At 54.7% G+C, this 19518-nt stretch overlaps 5 protein-coding genes across 5 annotated transcripts; all 5 read left to right on the plus strand.

Moving 5' to 3' along the window:
- Positions 1-1799: 1799 nt before the first annotated feature.
- On the plus strand, positions 1800-2308 carry KVR01_005620 (uncharacterized protein; the record flags this gene model as incomplete). The annotated part of the gene is made up of 3 exons (XM_044791653.1): positions 1800-1881; positions 1948-2093; positions 2168-2308. The coding sequence occupies 3 exons, from the start codon at positions 1800-1802 to the stop codon at positions 2306-2308; spliced, it is 369 nt and encodes a 122-aa protein (XP_044646065.1).
- An 878-nt stretch (positions 2309-3186) lies between these two features.
- KVR01_005111 (uncharacterized protein) lies at positions 3187-4390 on the plus strand (the record flags this gene model as incomplete). Its single annotated transcript, XM_044787936.1, has 2 exons — positions 3187-3680; positions 3739-4390. The coding sequence occupies 2 exons, from the start codon at positions 3187-3189 to the stop codon at positions 4388-4390; spliced, it is 1146 nt and encodes a 381-aa protein (XP_044645556.1).
- A 1737-nt stretch (positions 4391-6127) lies between these two features.
- On the plus strand, positions 6128-9274 carry KVR01_005066 (uncharacterized protein; the record flags this gene model as incomplete). The annotated part of the gene is made up of 6 exons (XM_044789725.1): positions 6128-6308; positions 6371-6909; positions 6963-7245; positions 7304-7667; positions 7720-8563; positions 8621-9274. 6 exons carry the CDS (start codon positions 6128-6130, stop codon positions 9272-9274), a joined length of 2865 nt encoding a protein of 954 aa, XP_044645511.1.
- Positions 9275-11199: 1925 nt separating this feature from the next.
- KVR01_004858 (uncharacterized protein) lies at positions 11200-16154 on the plus strand. Its single transcript, XM_044793106.1, has 2 exons — positions 11200-13900; positions 13966-16154. The coding sequence occupies exons 1-2, from the start codon at positions 11660-11662 to the stop codon at positions 15274-15276; spliced, it is 3552 nt and encodes a 1183-aa protein (XP_044645303.1). The 5' UTR covers positions 11200-11659; the 3' UTR covers positions 15277-16154.
- Positions 16155-16184: 30 nt separating this feature from the next.
- On the plus strand, positions 16185-19368 carry KVR01_004881 (uncharacterized protein). The gene is made up of 2 exons (XM_044788436.1): positions 16185-17654; positions 17725-19368. The coding sequence occupies exons 1-2, from the start codon at positions 17345-17347 to the stop codon at positions 19098-19100; spliced, it is 1686 nt and encodes a 561-aa protein (XP_044645326.1). The 5' UTR covers positions 16185-17344; the 3' UTR covers positions 19101-19368.
- Positions 19369-19518: the final 150 nt, after the last annotated feature.

Here is a 19518-nt window from a genome sequence, read left to right on the forward strand (position 1 = left end):
TCTCCCTGGCGTTGCCCTGAGCACAGATTAGTGACTCTGGAGTGCATCGCGCTACGGATTACTTGGCCTGGAGGGGTCAAGTCGAAAAGCTAATCTTTAATCGGTCGTCAATCGCGGGCCTGGGAAAACCGGCCACGCAGCCACGACAGCCCGTTCAACCCGCTGTCTTCGGGCTTCGGCCTCGCCTTCAGCCTGGTGTGCTCTACTGCTGCAGCTAACGCAGCTGCTGCATGTTCGGCTGACTGTTCGTTCCTCACTACCTCAGGGTGCCGGATCTAAGCTGGTAGTCTGCCCGGATCTCACAACAGCGGTCAAATGTCATTGCTGTGGTAAGCCACCGGAGACATAACCCTGTTATACCGTATTTGATCTCTCGTGACCTCTTCAAGGTGAGAGAGAGTCAGGTGGGAAGTCAATTCGAACTCGATCCTATGGTTCCACCCCGGCACGTTCTGGGCAGACGATAGTGGGATGTCCAGGAATGTGCAGAGACAACGTACCCAAATGTCCCCCAAGGAGCATCGCCCAGGCAATTTGCTGGGCTGGGTACATCTCGGTACGCAGGTTGCGGAGCCGAGGTGCAGCCGGATTTCGAATGACCGTAATCTCGGGCGAATGCCGCCAGCTAATAACGGCAGATCAATCTTAGGACAGATTTATGGGGTCCCTGACCTCAGATTGGGTCAATGTCTCCATTGCCGCTTGACGGGTCTTGTCTGAGACTGGCTCGTTGAGCAAATTCAACTCTCGGCCGATGCCAGAGAAGTGGAACTTGGAACACGTCTTCGTCAACTGTGAAAAGCTCGACTTTAATCACGCTTGTCTGTCAGACAACTAAACTGGACCCTGCGCGTTTTTGAACGTCATTACAGCGGCGGCTATTTGTTTGCATTTTATGGCTGCGACTATTTTTGCAAGACTACGGAATACTCCCCAGCAGATGAGATTGTATTGAGCTGTTCATATTAGTCCGCCGGGATTCCAAGTCTTCTCCAGCGCGTATGAAGCATGCCAACCCCGGCAAAAGCTGGGCTCGCCTCCTCTTGAGAGCTAGTATCATGCAACTTGCCTGTTCAATGGCAGGCGGTGCCGGTCCGAGTTTCCCAAGACGAGACCGTCGATCTAGCCATGCTGGCTGGCAGGCTGGCTGGATGGGCGGATCATCTCCCAAAGTCAACCAGGTATGAGACAACCACACACATAGCGAAAGGCGCTGAGTTTGTGTCTGACGCTGCGCTGCAGCTGTGGTCTGCACGTTGAAGGGGTTATCTGGGCAGCCTGGCACCCCAAAATCACTCAACATTGTACCTTTCAATACTATCTCAGTGGTGCAAAGACTTCCATATGCAAGCACGGTTCCCACCGCCTAAGAGGCGAAAACGGCCTGAGGGCCAAGTTGCAGCGGCCTGCCCTGCCTGCGTGTTCTGTGTGTCCTGCGTGTTTACACGCATGCATGCGCGTTAAAGGATGGTATAGTCAAGAGACACAGTATACAGCACTACATAGAATGCACGCTAACCTGCGGGTGCAGACGTGGGATCCCTGCAGTTTCTCCCGGCCCCTCCAAAGCGGTGAGCAGAAAAGTGCAGTATGCCTCACTGGCAGAAAATTTGCTCCACCCTATCGCATCCAGTTTGCATCGCGCGCATTCAGCGGCACTCGAAGCAATTCACTTTGTCTCCCAAGGCAATCCCTACCGCTTGTCGGCCAGAGAAACCTGCTTCCGCAACGAGCAGACGAGTGCTCTATTTTCCGGCTCTGGACTTTGACCACTTAATTTCCTGCAACCCTTTGTCATCATGTCCACCACGGTCGGCGACGCCGGCGCAAAGCCAGCAGCAGCCTCAACAACCGCCAAGCCGTTGGGCATGAGGAAGAATGGTATGTGCTCTCCGATGAAGCCTGCAGCTTGACAAACAAGACGCTGACCAATTTTGGAACGGCCAGGCAAACAGTGGCATGCGCCAAAGAAAGCCTTCCGACCTGGTTCGGGTCTGACATCGTACGCAAAACGGGCCCAGGATAGGGTGGCTCAGATGGCAGTCAAGGCGAAAGAGAAGGAGATGAAGGATGAGAAGGAGGCGCAGAGAAAAGTGAGTGCGACAAACAAAACTGTCCCTCATCCAAACCTTGGACTGGTGACGCTGACAGCACACCCCGCGTACAGGAACGGATGACGAAACTGAAGGAGAAGCGCGCGGCTAAGGAGGAGAAGGAGAGATACGAGAAACTGGCCGAGAAGATGCACAAGAAGCGGGTCGAGAGGCTGAAGAGGAAGGAGAAGAGGAACAAGCTCCTCAACTCCTGAGCGACGCCCACCGCGTGACCCAATACTTGAGATTTCACAATCACACGATACCAATCGTCAAGGCCAGGGCCAGAGCCAGGGCGGTTTGTCCGGGGGTCCTCAGCGACATCCTCAGCCGATCACAGTTCCACCACCTCTTTCTGGGCCACCCGGGCTAGGCCGAACTGAACGAAAAGCAGGCTGGGTCCGGTCGGCTCTGCGTAACAAAGAGGGGCACTAGCCAGGACGAGGGCAAAAGCGCTGGAGTGGGAGCCCCTTTGTGATTGTGACACTGAGGTTTGCGAAAGCTTCTCGGCAGACAACTTGTCTCAGGAGTCAGACCCGGTGCAAGTGGCCGAGTGTCACGGGCCGCCGGTAGGCAAACTCTGTCCGGACAATTGGAAGAGACACTCAATTCGAAACCGGCTTGGAAAGGCTGCAAGATGCCACAGTTGACCAGTCAGTCCAGTTTGCACTTGATTGTGTATAATAGCATATGTGGTACAGAGGAATTTCCAAAATGAACTTGGGTTTCAGTCTCCCGGAGGCTGATCCATCTCTAATATCTCCCTGAAATCGGCGCTACGAGATTGGCAGCTGGGCTGAGAAGCCCCTACCCGCCAAATCGGGCGCCCGCGTAGCAGGGACCCTTGCATGCAACCCAGGAATCTTGGGGTAATAAGACCTCCAGCTGATCTGAGCTGATGACGACGTGCAACGTCCCGGCATCTGATTGTTCCCCCCTGAATGAACATCGCTACTGAGCAAGTACAATGCGCTTGCATACCTAGACTCAACACCACCGACAAGCAAACATTGCCCTTGACAGAGTCCAGTAAAAAGTGAGTGACACAGACGTCAAAGCGGGAGCCGGACACAGAACCGACAGCCAGCCGAGGATGTCGGGCAGTGGAGTCTCATCGCCGCCGGCCGCACAGAGGCAGCAGCAGCAGCAGCAGCAGCAGCAGCCACTCGCAGCGGCCGCTCCGAAAGCTTCGTCTCCGAAACGCTCTCGACATCAGATCCACCGGTCCATCACCGAAATCACATCACCTGTCCGCCTGGGCAAACACCATCAACACCACATCCACACATCGCACCACCATCCTCGAATGTCACATCACAAGAGGGATCGGAGCCGAGACGGTTCAGATGATATCAGCATACCGCTATCTGCAGCACCGGTGTTGCAGTTGCCCCCAAGAGGCTCGACCGAAGTACCCCGATCCGAGGGTTGGACACCAGCCGTACCGAGTGCCAACCCAAGCCGGGCTGGAAGCATATTGATACCATCCGGCAGGGAGAATGCCGGAGGTTTCCGCGGGGTGCCGGCTGGCGAGGATGAGGAGGAGATGCTGCGCCGGGCCAGGGACAAGACCAGCGCGAGGACTAGGTGTGTGGCTGAGATACTACTACAACGACATTAACCATGGGATGCTAACTACTTGCAGCGATCTGAAGAAGTCCCTCGTCGAACTGTCCAACATCTCCACTGGCACCACGAGACGCCTCGACGAAACCTACTACGGCGTCCTCGAGAGGCTCAGCTCCCTCCAAAACACCGTCGTGGCCCTGAAGGAGCTCGCATCGGCCTCAGCATCCGTGAACGAGGGCTTCACGGCCGAATCAGGGTCTGTCCTCGCGGAAGCCCAGGCGCAGCTCGACGCCTTCGGACAGTTTGACGAGCAGCAGGCCCGCGTGCAGGCCCTACAGGATCGTGTTCACGGCGGGCGGGAGCGCATCACCGCGTTGAGCGAGAGGGTGGATATTGTCAGGCAGAAGGTGGAGCGCTGGGAGCGTGCGGACTACTTGTGGCAGAACAAGACACGGAGGAGGATCAAGATTGTGTGGGGGATGCTGCTAGGTTTTGTCCTCATCCTCGTGCTGTTGTACGCCGGGGCAAAGGCATACGCGCCCGAGCTTGATGAGCTTGCCGCGGATCTGAAAGAGGATGCAATGCTGGCGAAGCTGAGGCTGGAGTCGGGTGGGCAGGGACCTTTAGCCAGCCACGACAAAGAGTGGAGCATGGCACTCAATTTCAGCAGAGACAATGCGGCGGAGGGAGGAGGTGACGAGGCGTTGAGGGCTCTGGACGAACTGTAGCTGTAGCATTTGGGCTTATCCGGCGTTTGCAGCATTTTACTACGGCGCAGGCCAGGTTTTGTTTTCCAAGATACCCACTCTAGTTCCAAAAGAATGCAAGGCGCTTACAAGCAGCCACCAAGCCAGCCGGAACCAGCCCGCCGCTGAGTGCCCAGGCCCGGGGACACGGCTGGTGAAGTTGCAGAGCGCCGAGATGCCTCGCTGCGCGCCCAACCTGCCAGCCTGCAAGCCTGCCAACCCGACCCAAAACGGTCGTCGGCAGCTCCACGAGATGGCGTGTCCACTGAGGCGCAGTGCAGCTTGGCATGGGTCACAGATATCAGATTCAGCCTGTCCAGGTTGCTCTGGGACACTCGGGTAATCCTGTTGCAGCCTGCAGGGGAAGCCAACTGCTCCTCCTGTCACAGAACGAGCTGCGGACAGAAGTTACATATTCCGTTTTTTTTTCCTGTGCGGCTGAGACGTTGGGAGATCCCCGCGGCCGGAGCAACGAGCCAGCCACGCCAGCCAGCCAGTGGGTGGTCATGCCGAAAGCCGCGCCCCCCATCGGTCAAGACTCGGATGCGGCGACCGGCCCATCCCAGGCGCGCATTCGGTCTCTCGGCAGGGCTGGGCAGTGGTCGGTCTTCGCGCCACGCACTGACACCAGTGGCTCGACGGAAACGCCGTGGCGTATCCAGGCAGTCCAGGTAGACACAAGGGCGGCAGAGGGCTAACAATTAAGTGTTCTTCTGGCTGTCTGGGTGCTTCTGGGTGGGAGGTGCAGGTGCAGGCCCAGCGGGCAGGTGGTGAGTGGCCTGGAGTGCCTTGCGAGACATTATCCGTACCAAGGTACCTAGGTAGGCAATCTCATCAGGGACACCAGTCATTCGCACCGACCAGACGTCATCGCCTGGCCCTCGACCCCCCTCCCCTGAACAACACAAGTCCGCCACGGCACAACAAGATGTGCACAGCACACGGCATATGTATATATCGGTAGGCTAAACGGGGCTATACTATAGCACGGCATTCCAAGGCTGGCAAGAAAAGAAGAAGGGAAAAAAAAGTCAGTCTGTGCTTGTCACAAGTAAACAGAGCGGGTGACCTGGTCCTAGCTGCTGCCATGGATCCCAGGATTCCCAGATGATCACATCTGTAGCCCCGCGCGTCTCTGACACGAAATTGCCCATTCTGGTCAGCTCCTTCTCTCCTGTGACTCTCGCTTGGGCAGTCAAGCCTAGCAGGCCTGGCCTGGGCAGTGCACCCGTCGTCATCCTGACTGATCCTACTTCATCGTCTCAACGCCCGGCCAAGATTTTGCTCCACACAAGACCACAAGCACCCGCGCCAGGTACTGCATCACAGCGGTACATAGCACATGTACTTGCCTTGCACATTCCTCCTCCTCCTTCTCGTTCGCTCTACATCACCAACCCTGTGCGCCCCCACCAACCGCTTCCACGATCTTGTTGGGCATTATTCCGCGACGTTTCTTCCATTTCTTGCATACCCTCTGTTTCCTATTCTTTAATACCCATCTCCCCCAACCCGCCGGACTGCCCCATCCACACTCAAACCGCCCAGCGGAACTTTTGATACATCCAAGTCTTACCCCGCCGCGCCAGAGAGATACCCGGCTCCTGCTCGTTACAGCTCACAGAACCGCCTTGCGTGTTGCGGTCGTCACCTGTCACTGCGCCGCAGCTGCAGAGTGACTCTATTGGGAAATCAGCTCTCCCTACAGACGCTGTCGAGATGTCCGCAGATGCTGGCGCAAGCGGGAAAACAGCCCCCACCACGATAAGCAGCACAGACGGCGGCCCCAATGGCCATGCGGCCGAATCTGGCGATGCCGTGTCGCTGCCCCTCAGGACCGACAGCGGCAAGTCCAGCCTGCCACCACCAGGGCAGACGCTCACCGGCAAGCAGGAGCATTGTTCGTGACCACCACACCATCCTCTGGACCACACGAGGCCCAAGCTAATCCCTGGTGTACAGATCTGAAGAGGGAGCTCATTTCGGAGCAGGTGCGCTGGGAGATCAGCGAGCTCAACTCGCCCACCGCCCTCCGGCGGTTCGGCGCGCCGTTCAAGTCAGACCTGGGCGAGGTCACCCCCTACGACTCCGAATTACCGATTCTTCGATTCATCTTTGTCCACCATGTCCGCGAGTTCCCGTTCCTCGACAAGGCCAGGGAGAAGGAGTTCTGGCAGGATAAGCTACAGGTCTTTCTCGAGTCCTTTGCCAGCAAGAACATATCCTCCTCGGAGGACCGTCTCGAAGAGACTAAGCGTCGCAAACTCGCCCTAAAGAGCCAGAAGCTCGTGGAGCTTATGATGGTCTCGGGCATCCCCACCTCGTCTGGCTTCGAGGAGAGGATTCGCTTCTCTGAGATGGAGGTCGTGGACAGGGACGCCATCGCCACCGGTGTCCTTCATACGCAGCCCGAGGGCAACTACATTAATGGCTGGGACGTGAATATGGCCGGTGTGCGCGTGACGAAGGTCAGGGGGAACATTAGGTCTCATAAGCACGCTGTCAGTCTCGCCTCTCGGCCCTGGAAATCAGAGTCTCGTCTAACAATAACCAGGAATTCCTGCTGCGCGTCAAGAAGAAGGGAGAGATGGAGTATTTCGTTGGCCGCCGCTATGGGGACTTCAGCCGCCTTCACAAAACCTTGCGTACCGAACTGCCGGGCAGGGTCTTGCCACCGTTGCCCAAGAAGAATAAGTCCAGTTCCACCGCTACGGGCATTTTCAGCTCGGGTGGCGGCGACTCGGATGATGATTCTGTCTCATCCGCATCTACTCAAAAAACAGGTCTCGCCCCTAAGAACGGAGAAGATGCCAGCAACAAGAGGCTGTCGGTGAGAGGTTTGTGGATAGACCCCGTCTCTGGCACCCACCCAGTAAAGCACTAACACTTTCACAGATGCCCTGGGTCACAGGAGAAAAGGCTCAGCTGCCTCTTCCCTCAGGGGATCACCTAGGCCCTCAGTGGATGGCAGACCAGTGACGCCCCTCAGCCCGGGCAAGACAGAAAACGTGGTTTTGTTCCGAGAGAGCCAACGGATATCGCTGAGGTCTTTCCTACGCTCCCTTTTGCAGAATCAGCAGATTGCGCAGACCAAGGCTATGCAGGAATTCCTCACCCGGGATCCCATCAAGCTCAGCGACGAGGACGTGGAAGATATCATGAAGCGCAAAGGCGTCGATGCAAAACGTATGGAAGAGCAAAAGCAATTCTACGAGATCGCAAGAAAGCGTGCAGCAGAACTGGACATCTACATGGAACAGTGAGTTCCGCTGTCTCAAATCCACGTCGTACATGGCTGACAATTCTCCTAGGTTCCGCCAAGAGATCGTGGACGCCAACGGTCTTACGAAACTTTTCCAGGAGATCAAGGATAAAGAGACAATCCAGGACCTCAGCGTTCAGTATCAGAAATTCGCCGAGTGGCTGCGGATAGAAGTCGCAGCTACAATTTATCACTTGTTCTTGGCAGAAGACAATTCTCCTGAATTGTTCACACAGGCGAAGAGGATACATTCTCTCATTCCCTACACAATCATCAAGAACATCATCCGGATAGCAAACCCCGCGGCAGTAATGTCAAGCATTTTGGACGTGTTCCTCGCGCAACCATTCGGAGCCAAGTCATTGATGCAGAGGATTTTCTCCCTGGCGTTGCACGATGGCATCAAGAGCTTCCAAAAGTCCATAGATGCAGTCGCAGCAAAAATCAGCGATGATGTGTTTGTCGAGAAGCTGAAGAAGTACACCGACCTCGACGATCATCTCAAGATCGCAATCCGGGAGGAGGCAGAAAGTGAGGACGTTGACCTGGTCGTTGCCGTGTTGAGATCAGATCTCATCGAACCGGGTCTCACGGGCGAGCAGATCCAGCGACTATACAATGCCTACGTCGCGTTCAACAGTGCGGTTGAGAACGTCGATGAGGAGCTCAAGCAGGGCGCACAGCTGTTCTCGTACCTCAAGACGCTTATGAAACTGTACACTAGGCAGCGAGACAAGGAGATGATGTTGCATCTTATCGAAGAGCCTGTTACGCTACAGCTGTTCCGGGATCTGTTTCAAATCTTCTACGAGCCTCTCGTCAGAGTGTACAAGTCAGCAAATGTCTACGGTAGTGTGACGGACTTTGCGGTCTTTATGGATGACATGATACAGGTGCGTTGGATCCTCTGCGATTTCTCTAACAAACTGCTAATTATCCTATCCCTTCAGGTTGTCGAGAAGTGCCGCGAGCAAGACGCCTCGGCAGATCCCAATCAGACTGTGCAGGCTTTCATCGACCTTTGCCAGAGGCACGAGCATAATTTTTACAAGTTCGTGCATGAAGTACATGTGCACGATAATGGCTTGTTCACGCAGTTGATGGGGTGGATCGAGGGCATACTGGAATTCCTTAGAAAGGGACCACACAACGGCGCTCTCGATATCAACGCTCTCTTCGAGGGAGCCGCCAGCAACAAGACTATCGAAAAGGAAGTCGCCATCAAGGAGATCAACGCGCTGATCGCGTGGCAGGAGGCGCGCAAGAAGTGGCACCAGGACAAGACGCGGCAGAAGATGGCCGCCGACGGCAGCCACGGGCAGCTGGACATCATCCCTGGCGGCATGAACTTCACCAGCGCCGACTTTGGGCTCGACCAGATGGACCTGGAGGACATGGGGTACGACGACGACGATTCTGAGGACGAGGCCGAGGAGGAGGCGCAGGACGAGCTAGATCCGATCGAGGCGGAGCGAAGGAGGCGCGCCAAGAGGCAGGACCGGCTGCGGAGGACGGCCGGGGAGCCGGAGAAGCCGGCTGTGAGCGAGGTACATAAACTCAAGGAGAACTTCCTTGTGATGCTCAGGCAGGTTCTGGCGGAGTAGGGGCTCGATTCCGGCGTCTATATACCCCATTAGTCATTTCGGGGGTCGTATTCTTACCTGAGGTCGCAGGGGAACGAGGCTTTATAATGATGGAAAGAAGGGGGATCCTGAAGTCTGGGTGTTGAGATTGTTCCAGCATGGGGGTAGACCTGCCACGTGTGCTGCGGCGGTCGATGCAACCCTTCTCTTAGAATTACATAGATATGCATGTTACTGACATGGAATGCAAGCCTCATGCATTTGTTCCTACGTGAGATCGTCTCCTGCTGGAGTGAATCTCATTATGTGTCGATGTTTTACACAGCACTTTTTTCTTCTTCTAAATACTGGGTCTCGAGCAGTTACCACTGTATGGTGGTGCCACATATGTTTTATAAGTACGGGGATTGGAAACGAAACCACCCACTTATGCAGCACTTACACAGCACTTATATTGTTGTTTCGTTGTTTGGACCGCGTCGCCGTGTACATGCGAAGCAACTTCATAGCATATTCACCATGTGCCGATAATCAGCAAAATCAACCTCTAGGTCTATGACATCTTTCCTTATGTGTAGTATATAATCCATGTGAAAAAAAATATAGATGGATATATATACCTAGGATAAGTAACTCTATTAAGTGCTTATAGCTAGAGTTTTATAACTTTACTTTATAATATAAGTTATTATTATAACTTAAATAGTTCTTAATTTATTTATAATCTTATATAATTTTAAATATTTTATTCTTTACTTTATCCCTTTTTATATTTTATTTATATATATTACTTAAGTTTTTAAATATTTATAATTATATAAAAGTATTATATATAACTTTAAATATATATAAAATAAAAGTAAAATTAATATATTATTTATATAATAATTATTATTCTTAACTTATAAATATATATTTAAATTAAAGATTTATAATAAATAATTATTAATTTATTATTCTAGGATAGCTTATAAGTTATACTATTATAATTTATATATATAGATATCTAGGTTATATCCTAGCACTTATTTAATACCTTTAAGCAAACCTATTTCACATTAATTACAGCCCTACCCGCAGGCTTTAGTTATATGCTATTCTCCAGCAAAGATAAAGCAGACTATAGACAACATAAAGTGTTCTGCCCGGCTCAATGTATAGTGTGTGCTCATCCCACTAACTTAACAAAACTCGGTCTGAGGACATACTCCGGTGATATGATGTATACAGGTGATTCTGTGAGCAGAATAGATGGCAGTGATATATGGCTGTATTAAACTTGAACAGCAGCTGCAATCGGGTGTGGGTTTGAATACTTTGATGTTATCAATTATCTTTAGACTGCTGGGTATTTGAGTTTTCAACACTACATAATGGGACTGCAAACTCTTTCTGATGGAAACGGACAAAAACGAAACTACAAACACACTTGACTCTTGATTGGCAGTAAAGGGTGCTTTTGGAGAATTGATGTTCGTATCAGCAACTGACCTTTTTACTCATGTTGTGCACACGTCGCCAACACATAGACTTGGCCGGAGTAGACACAGATGCACAACGTATCATGGGCCTTAGGTCTTGCACACTTGACTAAATATTCAGTGCCACCTGGTAGCTAATCCCAAATTTGGGCAAGCGTGCCAAAAAGCAGCGGTCTTGTGATACATGCTTTTGGGTATATGGATCCAGTGCTCCCACGGGATCCGATTATTCATGTCCTGCAGGCTGGAAGCGGCGGGAGTGGGCGGGTCACGGAAGTGACGTGAGCGGGCAGCACACCGAGATGGCGCAGCAGCAGTGATCCACTGAGCACACCACCAGACAGCACATGCACGCGGGCGGCCCGTGCCCCTGGATACCCTGGCGTTGCACCACTTGTCCGTTAGTGCACGGGGGCCAAGCACGGGGCCAAGCCGCAAGCAACCCACGCAAGCAGGCCCCAAGTGGACATGCCCACGCAATACGGCAAGACCTGCCCATGGTACCTGGCCACCCAGCCCAGGCCATTATGTACGTACAACGCGGTTCCAACCACCCGGTCCGGCAGGCCTTCAAATACGCCAAGCTGTTTATTTCCTCAACGACAACCCCTGAGTCCAGGTCCAGCCGAGCGAGTCTCTGATAATTAACTTGTTTGCATGGCCTCGCTGGGTGACCCTCAGGAACTCTCGAGGGCTGACCGAGGCTTGACCTGAGCACAGCCGCAAGCCACACTCTTGCTCTGCTGTCTTTCATTCTTGGTGACGCGGTTCCTTCATGTCAGTGTTTCGTCTCGACTTCAACTCGCCTCGGACCACCCGCCAACCATACGTCGAAACACCCCCAGCCAGCACCCCCGCCGGCCAGTCACCTACCAGAATTCCGATGATTTGAGCATTCCAGCATAGGGATACAAGTCTCTCCGTTATGGCAGCAGGGAACGAGGATGAGGTGCCGGCGACCTCGGCGGCCTCATCAACCCCGGCGAACAATGGGCCAGATTCCCACTCCGCACCTCCCACAGCTGCCCCAGAAACAGCCCCATCCGCCATGGCTGTCGAGTACGACGACTTTGGCCTGCCCGTCAGACCACGCCCTCAAGTCGAATACACAGAGGAGGAACTCGACACGGTCCAGGACAGCACAGACCGCCCGGAACGCCGCACCCGGAGCGCCAGCAGGACTTCGTATCGCACGAGGCCCAATGGCAGCATGCACAGGAAAACAAGCTCCGCCGCATCCACAAGGTCGCGCAGGAGCGCACAAGAGGTCGCAGATGAGAGTAGCAGCGGTGACGACGATTTCAAGGACGCCCAGTCTGCGCCCCAACCCGCCGAAGCTGCCGACTCCGTCGAGATGCCCAAGACGAATGGCGCACCGGCAAGCGATGTCAAGCCAGAGCCAGAGAAAAAAGCTCAACCAGAGCCAAACGCCGCGGACAAGGATGATGGCGAGGAGGACACGGGAAAGCAGGAAGCACCAGCGTCTACTACACCGAAGCCTGAGGAAGTGGGAAAAGAGGCGACAAAAGAGAAGGAGACAAACGACAAAACGGCCAACGCTCCGCATGACGACGCGCCAGAGGGCAAGAGCAAGAGCAAGCGCGAGTCCACTGTAGTCAACACTGCCGATGCCAGTGGCATTCAAATATCAGAATACTCTCATTTGCAGTTGACCACGCAGAAGAAAGAGGAGGAACAGGACGATGACGGTGGCTGGCAGACGATGCCGGCATACGCACCATACGATATATACGACGACGACAATAGGCTAATCGCAAAGGAGCATAATGAAGAGGACGAGGACGAAAGTTACAGCTACGCGGGGATGGGCGGAGCTGGAAAGGGCTACACAAGGGTCCTGGTGGACGAAGATGCCCAGTCTGCAACAAGCATGGACGACAATACCAATTACTTGTTCAAAAATGCCGGCGGGACAAGTATGATGGACGACGACGAGCAGACGAGGGATGCCGTCTCACAGATGCAGGCCACCAAGGACTTACTGACCGAGGGCCAGAAAATTGCCTACGTTGGCTTGGTGAGGATAGAGCTTTCCCAGCTGGTCAAGACGCTGGAAACGGCGCCGTGGACCAAGTCGACAAAGAAAGTGGGCCAGCTGGCTACCGAAGCGACCAAAATGTGGTCTCAGAAGATCATGATTCGCCTCTACACTCATATGGATATCAGCGCCGCTGAGCAGATCATGATCGAGCAGCTCAGTGAGCACGGGGTCATCTCGAGCGATCTGACGCCTCAGCTCATGGCTAACGCCAGGGTCAAGAATCCTATGGCGGAACGCAAGAGCTCAACATCAAGCTCGCGACCCTCTGTAGCGTCTCCCAGACCTTCCTCGGTCTCGTCACCGAGGTTACCAAGCGAGGAGACGCCGGCAGAACCACCTCCGGCTTACAACAAACACGAAGGCGAGGAGCTGCCTGCAGTGCGGACTCCGAGCCAGCTGCCAACAGGCGAGAAGCTTGACATTGACATCCGGTGGACAATTCTGTGCGATATATTCCTGGTGCTGATCGCGGACTCAATATACGATGCGAGGTCGAGGGTCCTCCTCGAGAGGATTGGAAAAGCCCTAGAGGTTGACTGGATCGATATCTGCCGCTTCGAGAGGAAGGTGACGGAGGCCCTCGAGATGCAGCAACAGGCGGAAAGGGAAAACTGGAACGAAGACGAGCACATGGAAAGTCGTCGCAAACTGGCCTTGAAGAAGCGCTACATTGCCATGGGCCTAGCAACCGTCGGCGGCGGTCTGGTCATTGGCCTATCCGCGGGTCTCCTTGCCCCTGTCATCGGTGCTGGTCTAGCTGCAGGCTTTACAACAATTGGTGTAACGGGGACGAGCAGTTTCCTCGCTGGAACAGCAGGAGCTGCAATCATCACGTCTGGCTCTGCGGCTGCGGGTAGTGTGATCGGAGCCAAGGCTGCCAACCGGAGAACAGGTGCTGTGAAGACATTCGAATACCGACCGCTGCACAACAATAAGAGGGTCAACCTCATCGTCACTATATCGGGATGGATGACAGGTAAAGTGGATGACGTGCGTCTGCCCTTTAGTACTGTCGACCCGGTGATGGGTGACATGTACTCGGTCTTGTGGGAGCCCGAAATGCTGACCAGCATGGGTGACACCATCAACATCCTGGCCACTGAGGTATGTCTGGCAACACACTGAAAACCATGTTTGCCCCCCTTTGCCATGAGCTAACAGGACGGCAGGCTCTCACACAAGGCCTGCAGCAAGTGCTCGGCAGTACTATTCTTGTGAGTTTGATGGCGGCACTGCAGCTGCCTGTTGTCCTGTCGAAGTTGTCCTACCTGATCGACAACCCATGGTCCGTGTCGCTAGATCGAGCGTGGGCTGCCGGTCTCATTCTGGCGGACTCGCTGATTGAGCGAAACCTGGGAACAAGGCCCATCACTCTTGTGGGCTACTCTCTCGGCGCCAGGGTCATATTCTCGTGCCTGCTCGAGCTGTCCCGGAAAGGCGCGTTTGGAATCGTCCAGAACGTTTACATGTTTGGTTCACCCCTCGTGGTCAAACAAGATGAGTGGTTGAGATGCAGAACCGTGGTGCCGGGCCGATTTGTCAATGGGTACCACCGCAACGACTGGATCCTCGGGTACCTATTCCGCCTGACGAACGGCGGCATCCGCACCGTTGCGGGCCTGACCCGCATCGAGGGCATCCCGGACCTCGAAAATGTGGACACGTCGGAGTTTGTCAACGGCCACATGGACTATCGTAGGGCTATGCCGCGTCTGCTTCGAGAGGTGGGCTGGACGGTCGAGAGCGATGAGTTCACCGAGATTGAGGACCCGGACCCGGAGAACCACAACCAGAGACAGCGCGAGCTTATCAACGAGATCGAGGAGGCGAGGAAGCAGCTTGAAAAGGATGGGGCGGCGGAAGCCAACAAGAACAGCCGCAAGAGCGGAGCGTTTGGCGGCTTCTTCAGCCGCAAGAAGAAGGCGCAAAAGGCCGAGTGGGAGGTATATGAGGATTCTTCAAAGGCGGCCGCAAATGGCACCAGCTCCTCGAAGGTGGAAGACAAGGAGGGCAACAACCATGGAGTACTGTTCGACGTGGACGCGATCCGGGCGGAGCTGGCCAAGACGCAGGAGGAAGAGACGCTGCAGCCCCGAGAGCTACAGTCGACCCTGCCGCCGATGAAGCTGCCGAGCCCCGGCCTGGCCTCGAGCACGAGCCCTAGGGGATCACTGACACACACTACGAGCATGGACGCGTACTCAGCATGGGGCGGCTCTTCCAACCAGTCATCCCCAGAGCAGGTTCGGAGGCCCAGAGACGATGAGATCCAGATGACATTTGAGACTGGATTTGAGGACCATCACCGGCCGCAGCGCAGCCAAACATTGTCGAGCAGAGGATCAGACACGGCGTCGAGGCCCGGTCTCAAGCCGGCCCAGACGGTGCCAACGATACCGACGGCGAACCCCTGGGCGGTGGACCCGGACGACGATGACTTTGGCAAAGAGAAGGACGAGATCTCAATGACTTTTGCCTAGAAGTACATTAAGGGGGCTCAAGTATATTTTCCGGCGGGACATGACTAGCTGATGGACTGACTTGATGGGGGCGTCCACGGGCATATTGGTTTCCTGGTAGGCGGCGTTCACATTTATCCGCAAAATGCATGGATGTAGTCAAGACGTTCACTGCAATATTCTGAAGCTTGGAGCCAAGATTACTGACGGGGAGCGCGGTCGTGACAGGGACGGACGTGTAGTCTATCCTGTCCATATAATTCAAGCATCAAATGTGCCCCCCCACCCAATGCGAGGCTTAGAACACCAGAGGCTACACGCAGATTGGCAACATGGACCCAACACTGTTTCACCTCTGTACTGACGGGTGCAGGAGAGGATCTGCAAGCGAGCGGGCCTGAGAAGCGATACGCCAGATAAGACCACACATGACTGGTAAATCTGGGCCCTGTTGGTGATTTGCGAAACCAACAGACCAAAGTAATGATGTGAGGCCCATATTTGTGAGCGCTTACTGGAAACGGGTCGGCGGCCAGATGGCCTTGGGAGAAAAAAACCAGAAGAAAAAAAACCGTCTATTCCGCACAACCCTTGCATTTGGGCGGCAACATGCTTTGCGTGCATCAATGGTACAAAGGGAGCGACAGCTAGAGGCTGTCTGTGCTGTCTAGTAGTACTCCGTACCATCTTACATGCACATGGGTGCCATTCTGTAAGGCAGGCCAAGCCACAACGTTCAATTTTAAAATAGCACGCTCCTCCGATTGGCCACAATGGGATGCAGACAGTCGATTGCGGTAATGGCTTGTTTATTAGACCACCGATGGGTAGATTTAGTCTAGCTTGTCTAGATGCAGTCATAAGGGAAGCGACCCCTCGTGCAGGTTGCACCACCGATATCATCAGCACGCGTGCATCCAGGTTTACAAGTCGAAGACTACTTCTTCTGGTCTCTGCTGGTTGCACACTTCTTCTTTCTGCTGACTGACTGCCTGACTGACAGCGAGGGGTGGATCACCGCAGGTACCCTCCACCCCACTCCAGGCTGCGAGGCAGGAGGAGCCCCATGAATCCTTCAGGATGAGCACCGCTGGACCGGAGCTGAACAGAAGAAACAAACCCTCTGTTTCTCTTGACCCCCGGCCCTGGCCCCAGCGCGGGACCCATTATGGACGCCCCACGATGCCGGCGCCTCCAGGATACTTTTTTTTCTTCTTCTTGGCTGTCTTCTGTTGGTTTGATTAAACCACTGCATGCCTAGGTAGTGTTCCATCGGGACACGCGTTCTGAACCCCAGCACAAAGCCAATCTAGAGAAACGTGGGTATGGAACGGGGTGGCGTTGTGCTTCCCACCCGCCTTTGCCGGGCGAGCAGGCGTTGGTCGGGGGCAGAGACAAGGTGTCAGCCAGAGCTGATCAGCAACATGCAGTACTCTCTGTGTCCCATCTGGCTACCTGTTCACCCTAGGGTGGTTCCTCAAGCGAGGAGGGGGGGGCCCTCGGTTTAGCGACCGAACCCATTTTCTTACGGATGCATGCCCGTGGTGTTGTGTTGGTGGGATGCAGGAGAAAGGCGCAGCGTCGCGTGCGGTGGCTTTTCCCAAGCAGACTTGTGCACCTTTCTGCGACCGGTAGACTTTGTCAGACGGCCGGGTCCTTCTGGGCGTTTAGACAACACCCCTCGTTTGATAAGTCACCGAAAAGAGTGAGCTGAAAAAAAGAGAGAGTCAAATGGTAAACGACCTGGGTATGACCATCTTTGCGCTGAACAACGGGGGCCCCTCCCTCTTGATTGCCGCGTCCTACGCCAAATCTGCAGGCCCCCGTTTCTCTTGCAGCCAACAGTCGACCTTTTCCTCACCCTCACCCTCCTCACTCTTTCTTTCCCTACCTTCGCTTCTCTTTCACCTGCCAGTCTGTTCCTTGGCGGCTTTGCCTCTGTTCTGCTGCCTTGCCCCATTTTTTTCTCCTTCGCTCGCTTCTCTCGCCCGTTTGCCGATTTGGCACAGCGCCTTGAACGGCCTCATACTTACGCTGAGTGCCATGCCGCCCAGCATCACATAAGGGTGTATCCGTATATGACCTGACCATGCGAATACACTTACCGACCACATGGGCCCTTTTGGGCGCCATGTTCAGCATTGCCGCTGCGGAGGGCGACTGGCCAAATTTCCTGTTCAAACGGGATGATTTCGATGGCGAGTGGTTTGCGGACCAGGGTGGGAAGCAGTCATCAGTCTTCCTGTACAGCAACTTCACACAGGGTAAAACATTTACATGGAGTCAGACCGGGCCCCAGGTGTACATTGTCCAGGTTCGGCTTATGAACTCCAATGGTTCGTCAATATTATCTTGGTGTCCTGACAACAGAAATTGTGTGACAAGCCAAGGAGTCCAAGGTTCGTACTCACATGCTTCTGAACTTGCGAATAAGGCGTTGTTTTCATAGCTGACGGAGCATGGGTGCAGTCATACTGCCAGAGTCAGAGATTCACTTGACTGATCCCTCGGCGATCACGACTCTTGCCGAACATTTCAAAGAGGTGTTGTTTTTCGGTATTGACTGGCAATTTGCAACTAAAGGCGGCCAAAAGCGACAACAGCAACAAACATTCACAGCTTTCAGTCAGGAATGGGCCGTTGTGAATAATGTCGACGACGCGGGTGAAGTATATTCCAACATACCCCAGATGACAGCCGGTGCGCCTCCTCTCACCTCGGTTCCAACACCCACTACAGCAACAAATGCAGAGTCTGGCGAAGCAACTGCATCTACGATATCTGGTGGAGTCACGCCATCATCATCATCGTCATCATCATCATCAGCAGCAGCAGCAGGAAACAAGTCCGGGGGGCTGACGACAGCGGCTATTGTTGGAATTGTCGTGGGGACCGTCGGAGGGCTGATACTCGTCAGCGTCATCGCAGGATGCTTCTGCTTCCGGCGGCGGCGAGACGGCAGTGTGGAGAGGGGCGGTAGCCGAGGGGTCCAGGACATCATCGCAGACAAGGAGGCACACACCAGCATCCTAGAAAGGGACCAGCCAGACACGCCCTACTCGGAGCAAAACAGCCAGCAGCGACTGAACAGCGGCCTGGGCCTGGCCGGGAGGAACGAGAGCGGCGTGGACCTCGGCATAGGACAGGCCATGTCGGGCCCAGGAAGCATCCGCACCGAGAGCCTGCACACCTTGGCCGCCGGCGGGAACCGCAACTCGGCCGTGTACTCGTCGCTGGGCGGCGGGGCGGCCAGCTCGGCCCACGGCACGCCGGTGATGGGGTCCGGGCCCTTTGGCAGCGGCAGCCCGCGGGCCCAGCCGCACACGCCCTCCATGTCCGCCCACGACCGCAGCTCCGTGATGGGCTCGCCCGTGCCCCGCGCGTCGTCGCAGCTGGACCGGTCGCTGTCGCCGTACAGGGACAATGTGGGGCAGCACGAGTACGGCCAGCAGCAGCAGTACCATCACCACCATCACCACGTGGTGGACGGCGCCGACCTGGTACAGCAGGAGCACTCCAACAGGGACAGCGTGACGGCGCGGAGCCCCTCGTCGATCTACTCCACGAATCCGCTGGACGAGGCCCAGCCCATATCGCCGGAGAGCGCCCGCGAGGACGGCGGGACTGCGGCTGGTGGTGGCGTTGGCGGCGGCAGCAGCGGGGGAGCCTCGGCGCATGGCCCACCTGGGCACGGCCGGTCGGCCACGCCGTCTGGCATATCCGGGCAATATGCGCACCTTGTTGAGGAGGGGATGACTGACGATGAGATTCGGAGGCTGGAGGAGGAGGAGAGGGCTTTGGACGAGGCAATCGAGCAGGCAGGCACGGCGGGGAGGACGAGATGATCCGGATTCTCAGTACAATATTTGGTATTTTTTGAGGAGGCACTTATTGCTCTTATACTCAGCCAAGCGTTTTGTTTTATGAATACAAGCACTTGCTTACTTCTGTGAAGAACTTATTGTGGTTGTGCATACTTGCTGCTGGGGGGCAGATATATATGGATGCGCTGCATGGCGAAATGATTCTTGCCCAGGTGAACATATGAGCCGCAACGACTAGGTGGTAAATGTGATGGGAAAGAGTCAATTACAAACATTAGGAATGAACGAATTATGTGTGACTGCCATGGCACCAACATTTGAACCGCTCCTTCCTTCACTGCCCTTTTCCGTGATAGCACTCATATGCACCACATAATATCTAATAGGTGACTTTAGTAAACACATATATCATCCTAAGTAATATAGAGACTTTATAGTA

Source organism: Diaporthe batatas, assembly GCF_019321695.1.
Source record: "Diaporthe batatas strain CRI 302-4 chromosome Unknown Contig00005, whole genome shotgun sequence".
Classification (NCBI taxonomy): domain Eukaryota; kingdom Fungi; phylum Ascomycota; class Sordariomycetes; order Diaporthales; family Diaporthaceae; genus Diaporthe; species Diaporthe batatas.

Excerpts from the sequence above, each read along its gene's own strand:
- KVR01_004858 (XM_044793106.1), top strand. The coding sequence starts at position 11,660 with ATGGCAGCAGGGAACGAGGATGAGGTGCCGGCGACCTCGGCGGCCTCA. Across the intron at positions 13,901-13,965 it reads TCAACATCCTGGCCACTGAG|GCTCTCACACAAGGCCTGCA; the intron begins GTATGTCTGGCA and ends ACAGGACGGCAG.
- KVR01_004881 (XM_044788436.1), top strand. The coding sequence starts at position 17,345 with ATGCGAATACACTTACCGACCACATGGGCCCTTTTGGGCGCCATGTTC. Across the intron at positions 17,655-17,724 it reads GACAAGCCAAGGAGTCCAAG|TCATACTGCCAGAGTCAGAG; the intron begins GTTCGTACTCAC and ends GCATGGGTGCAG.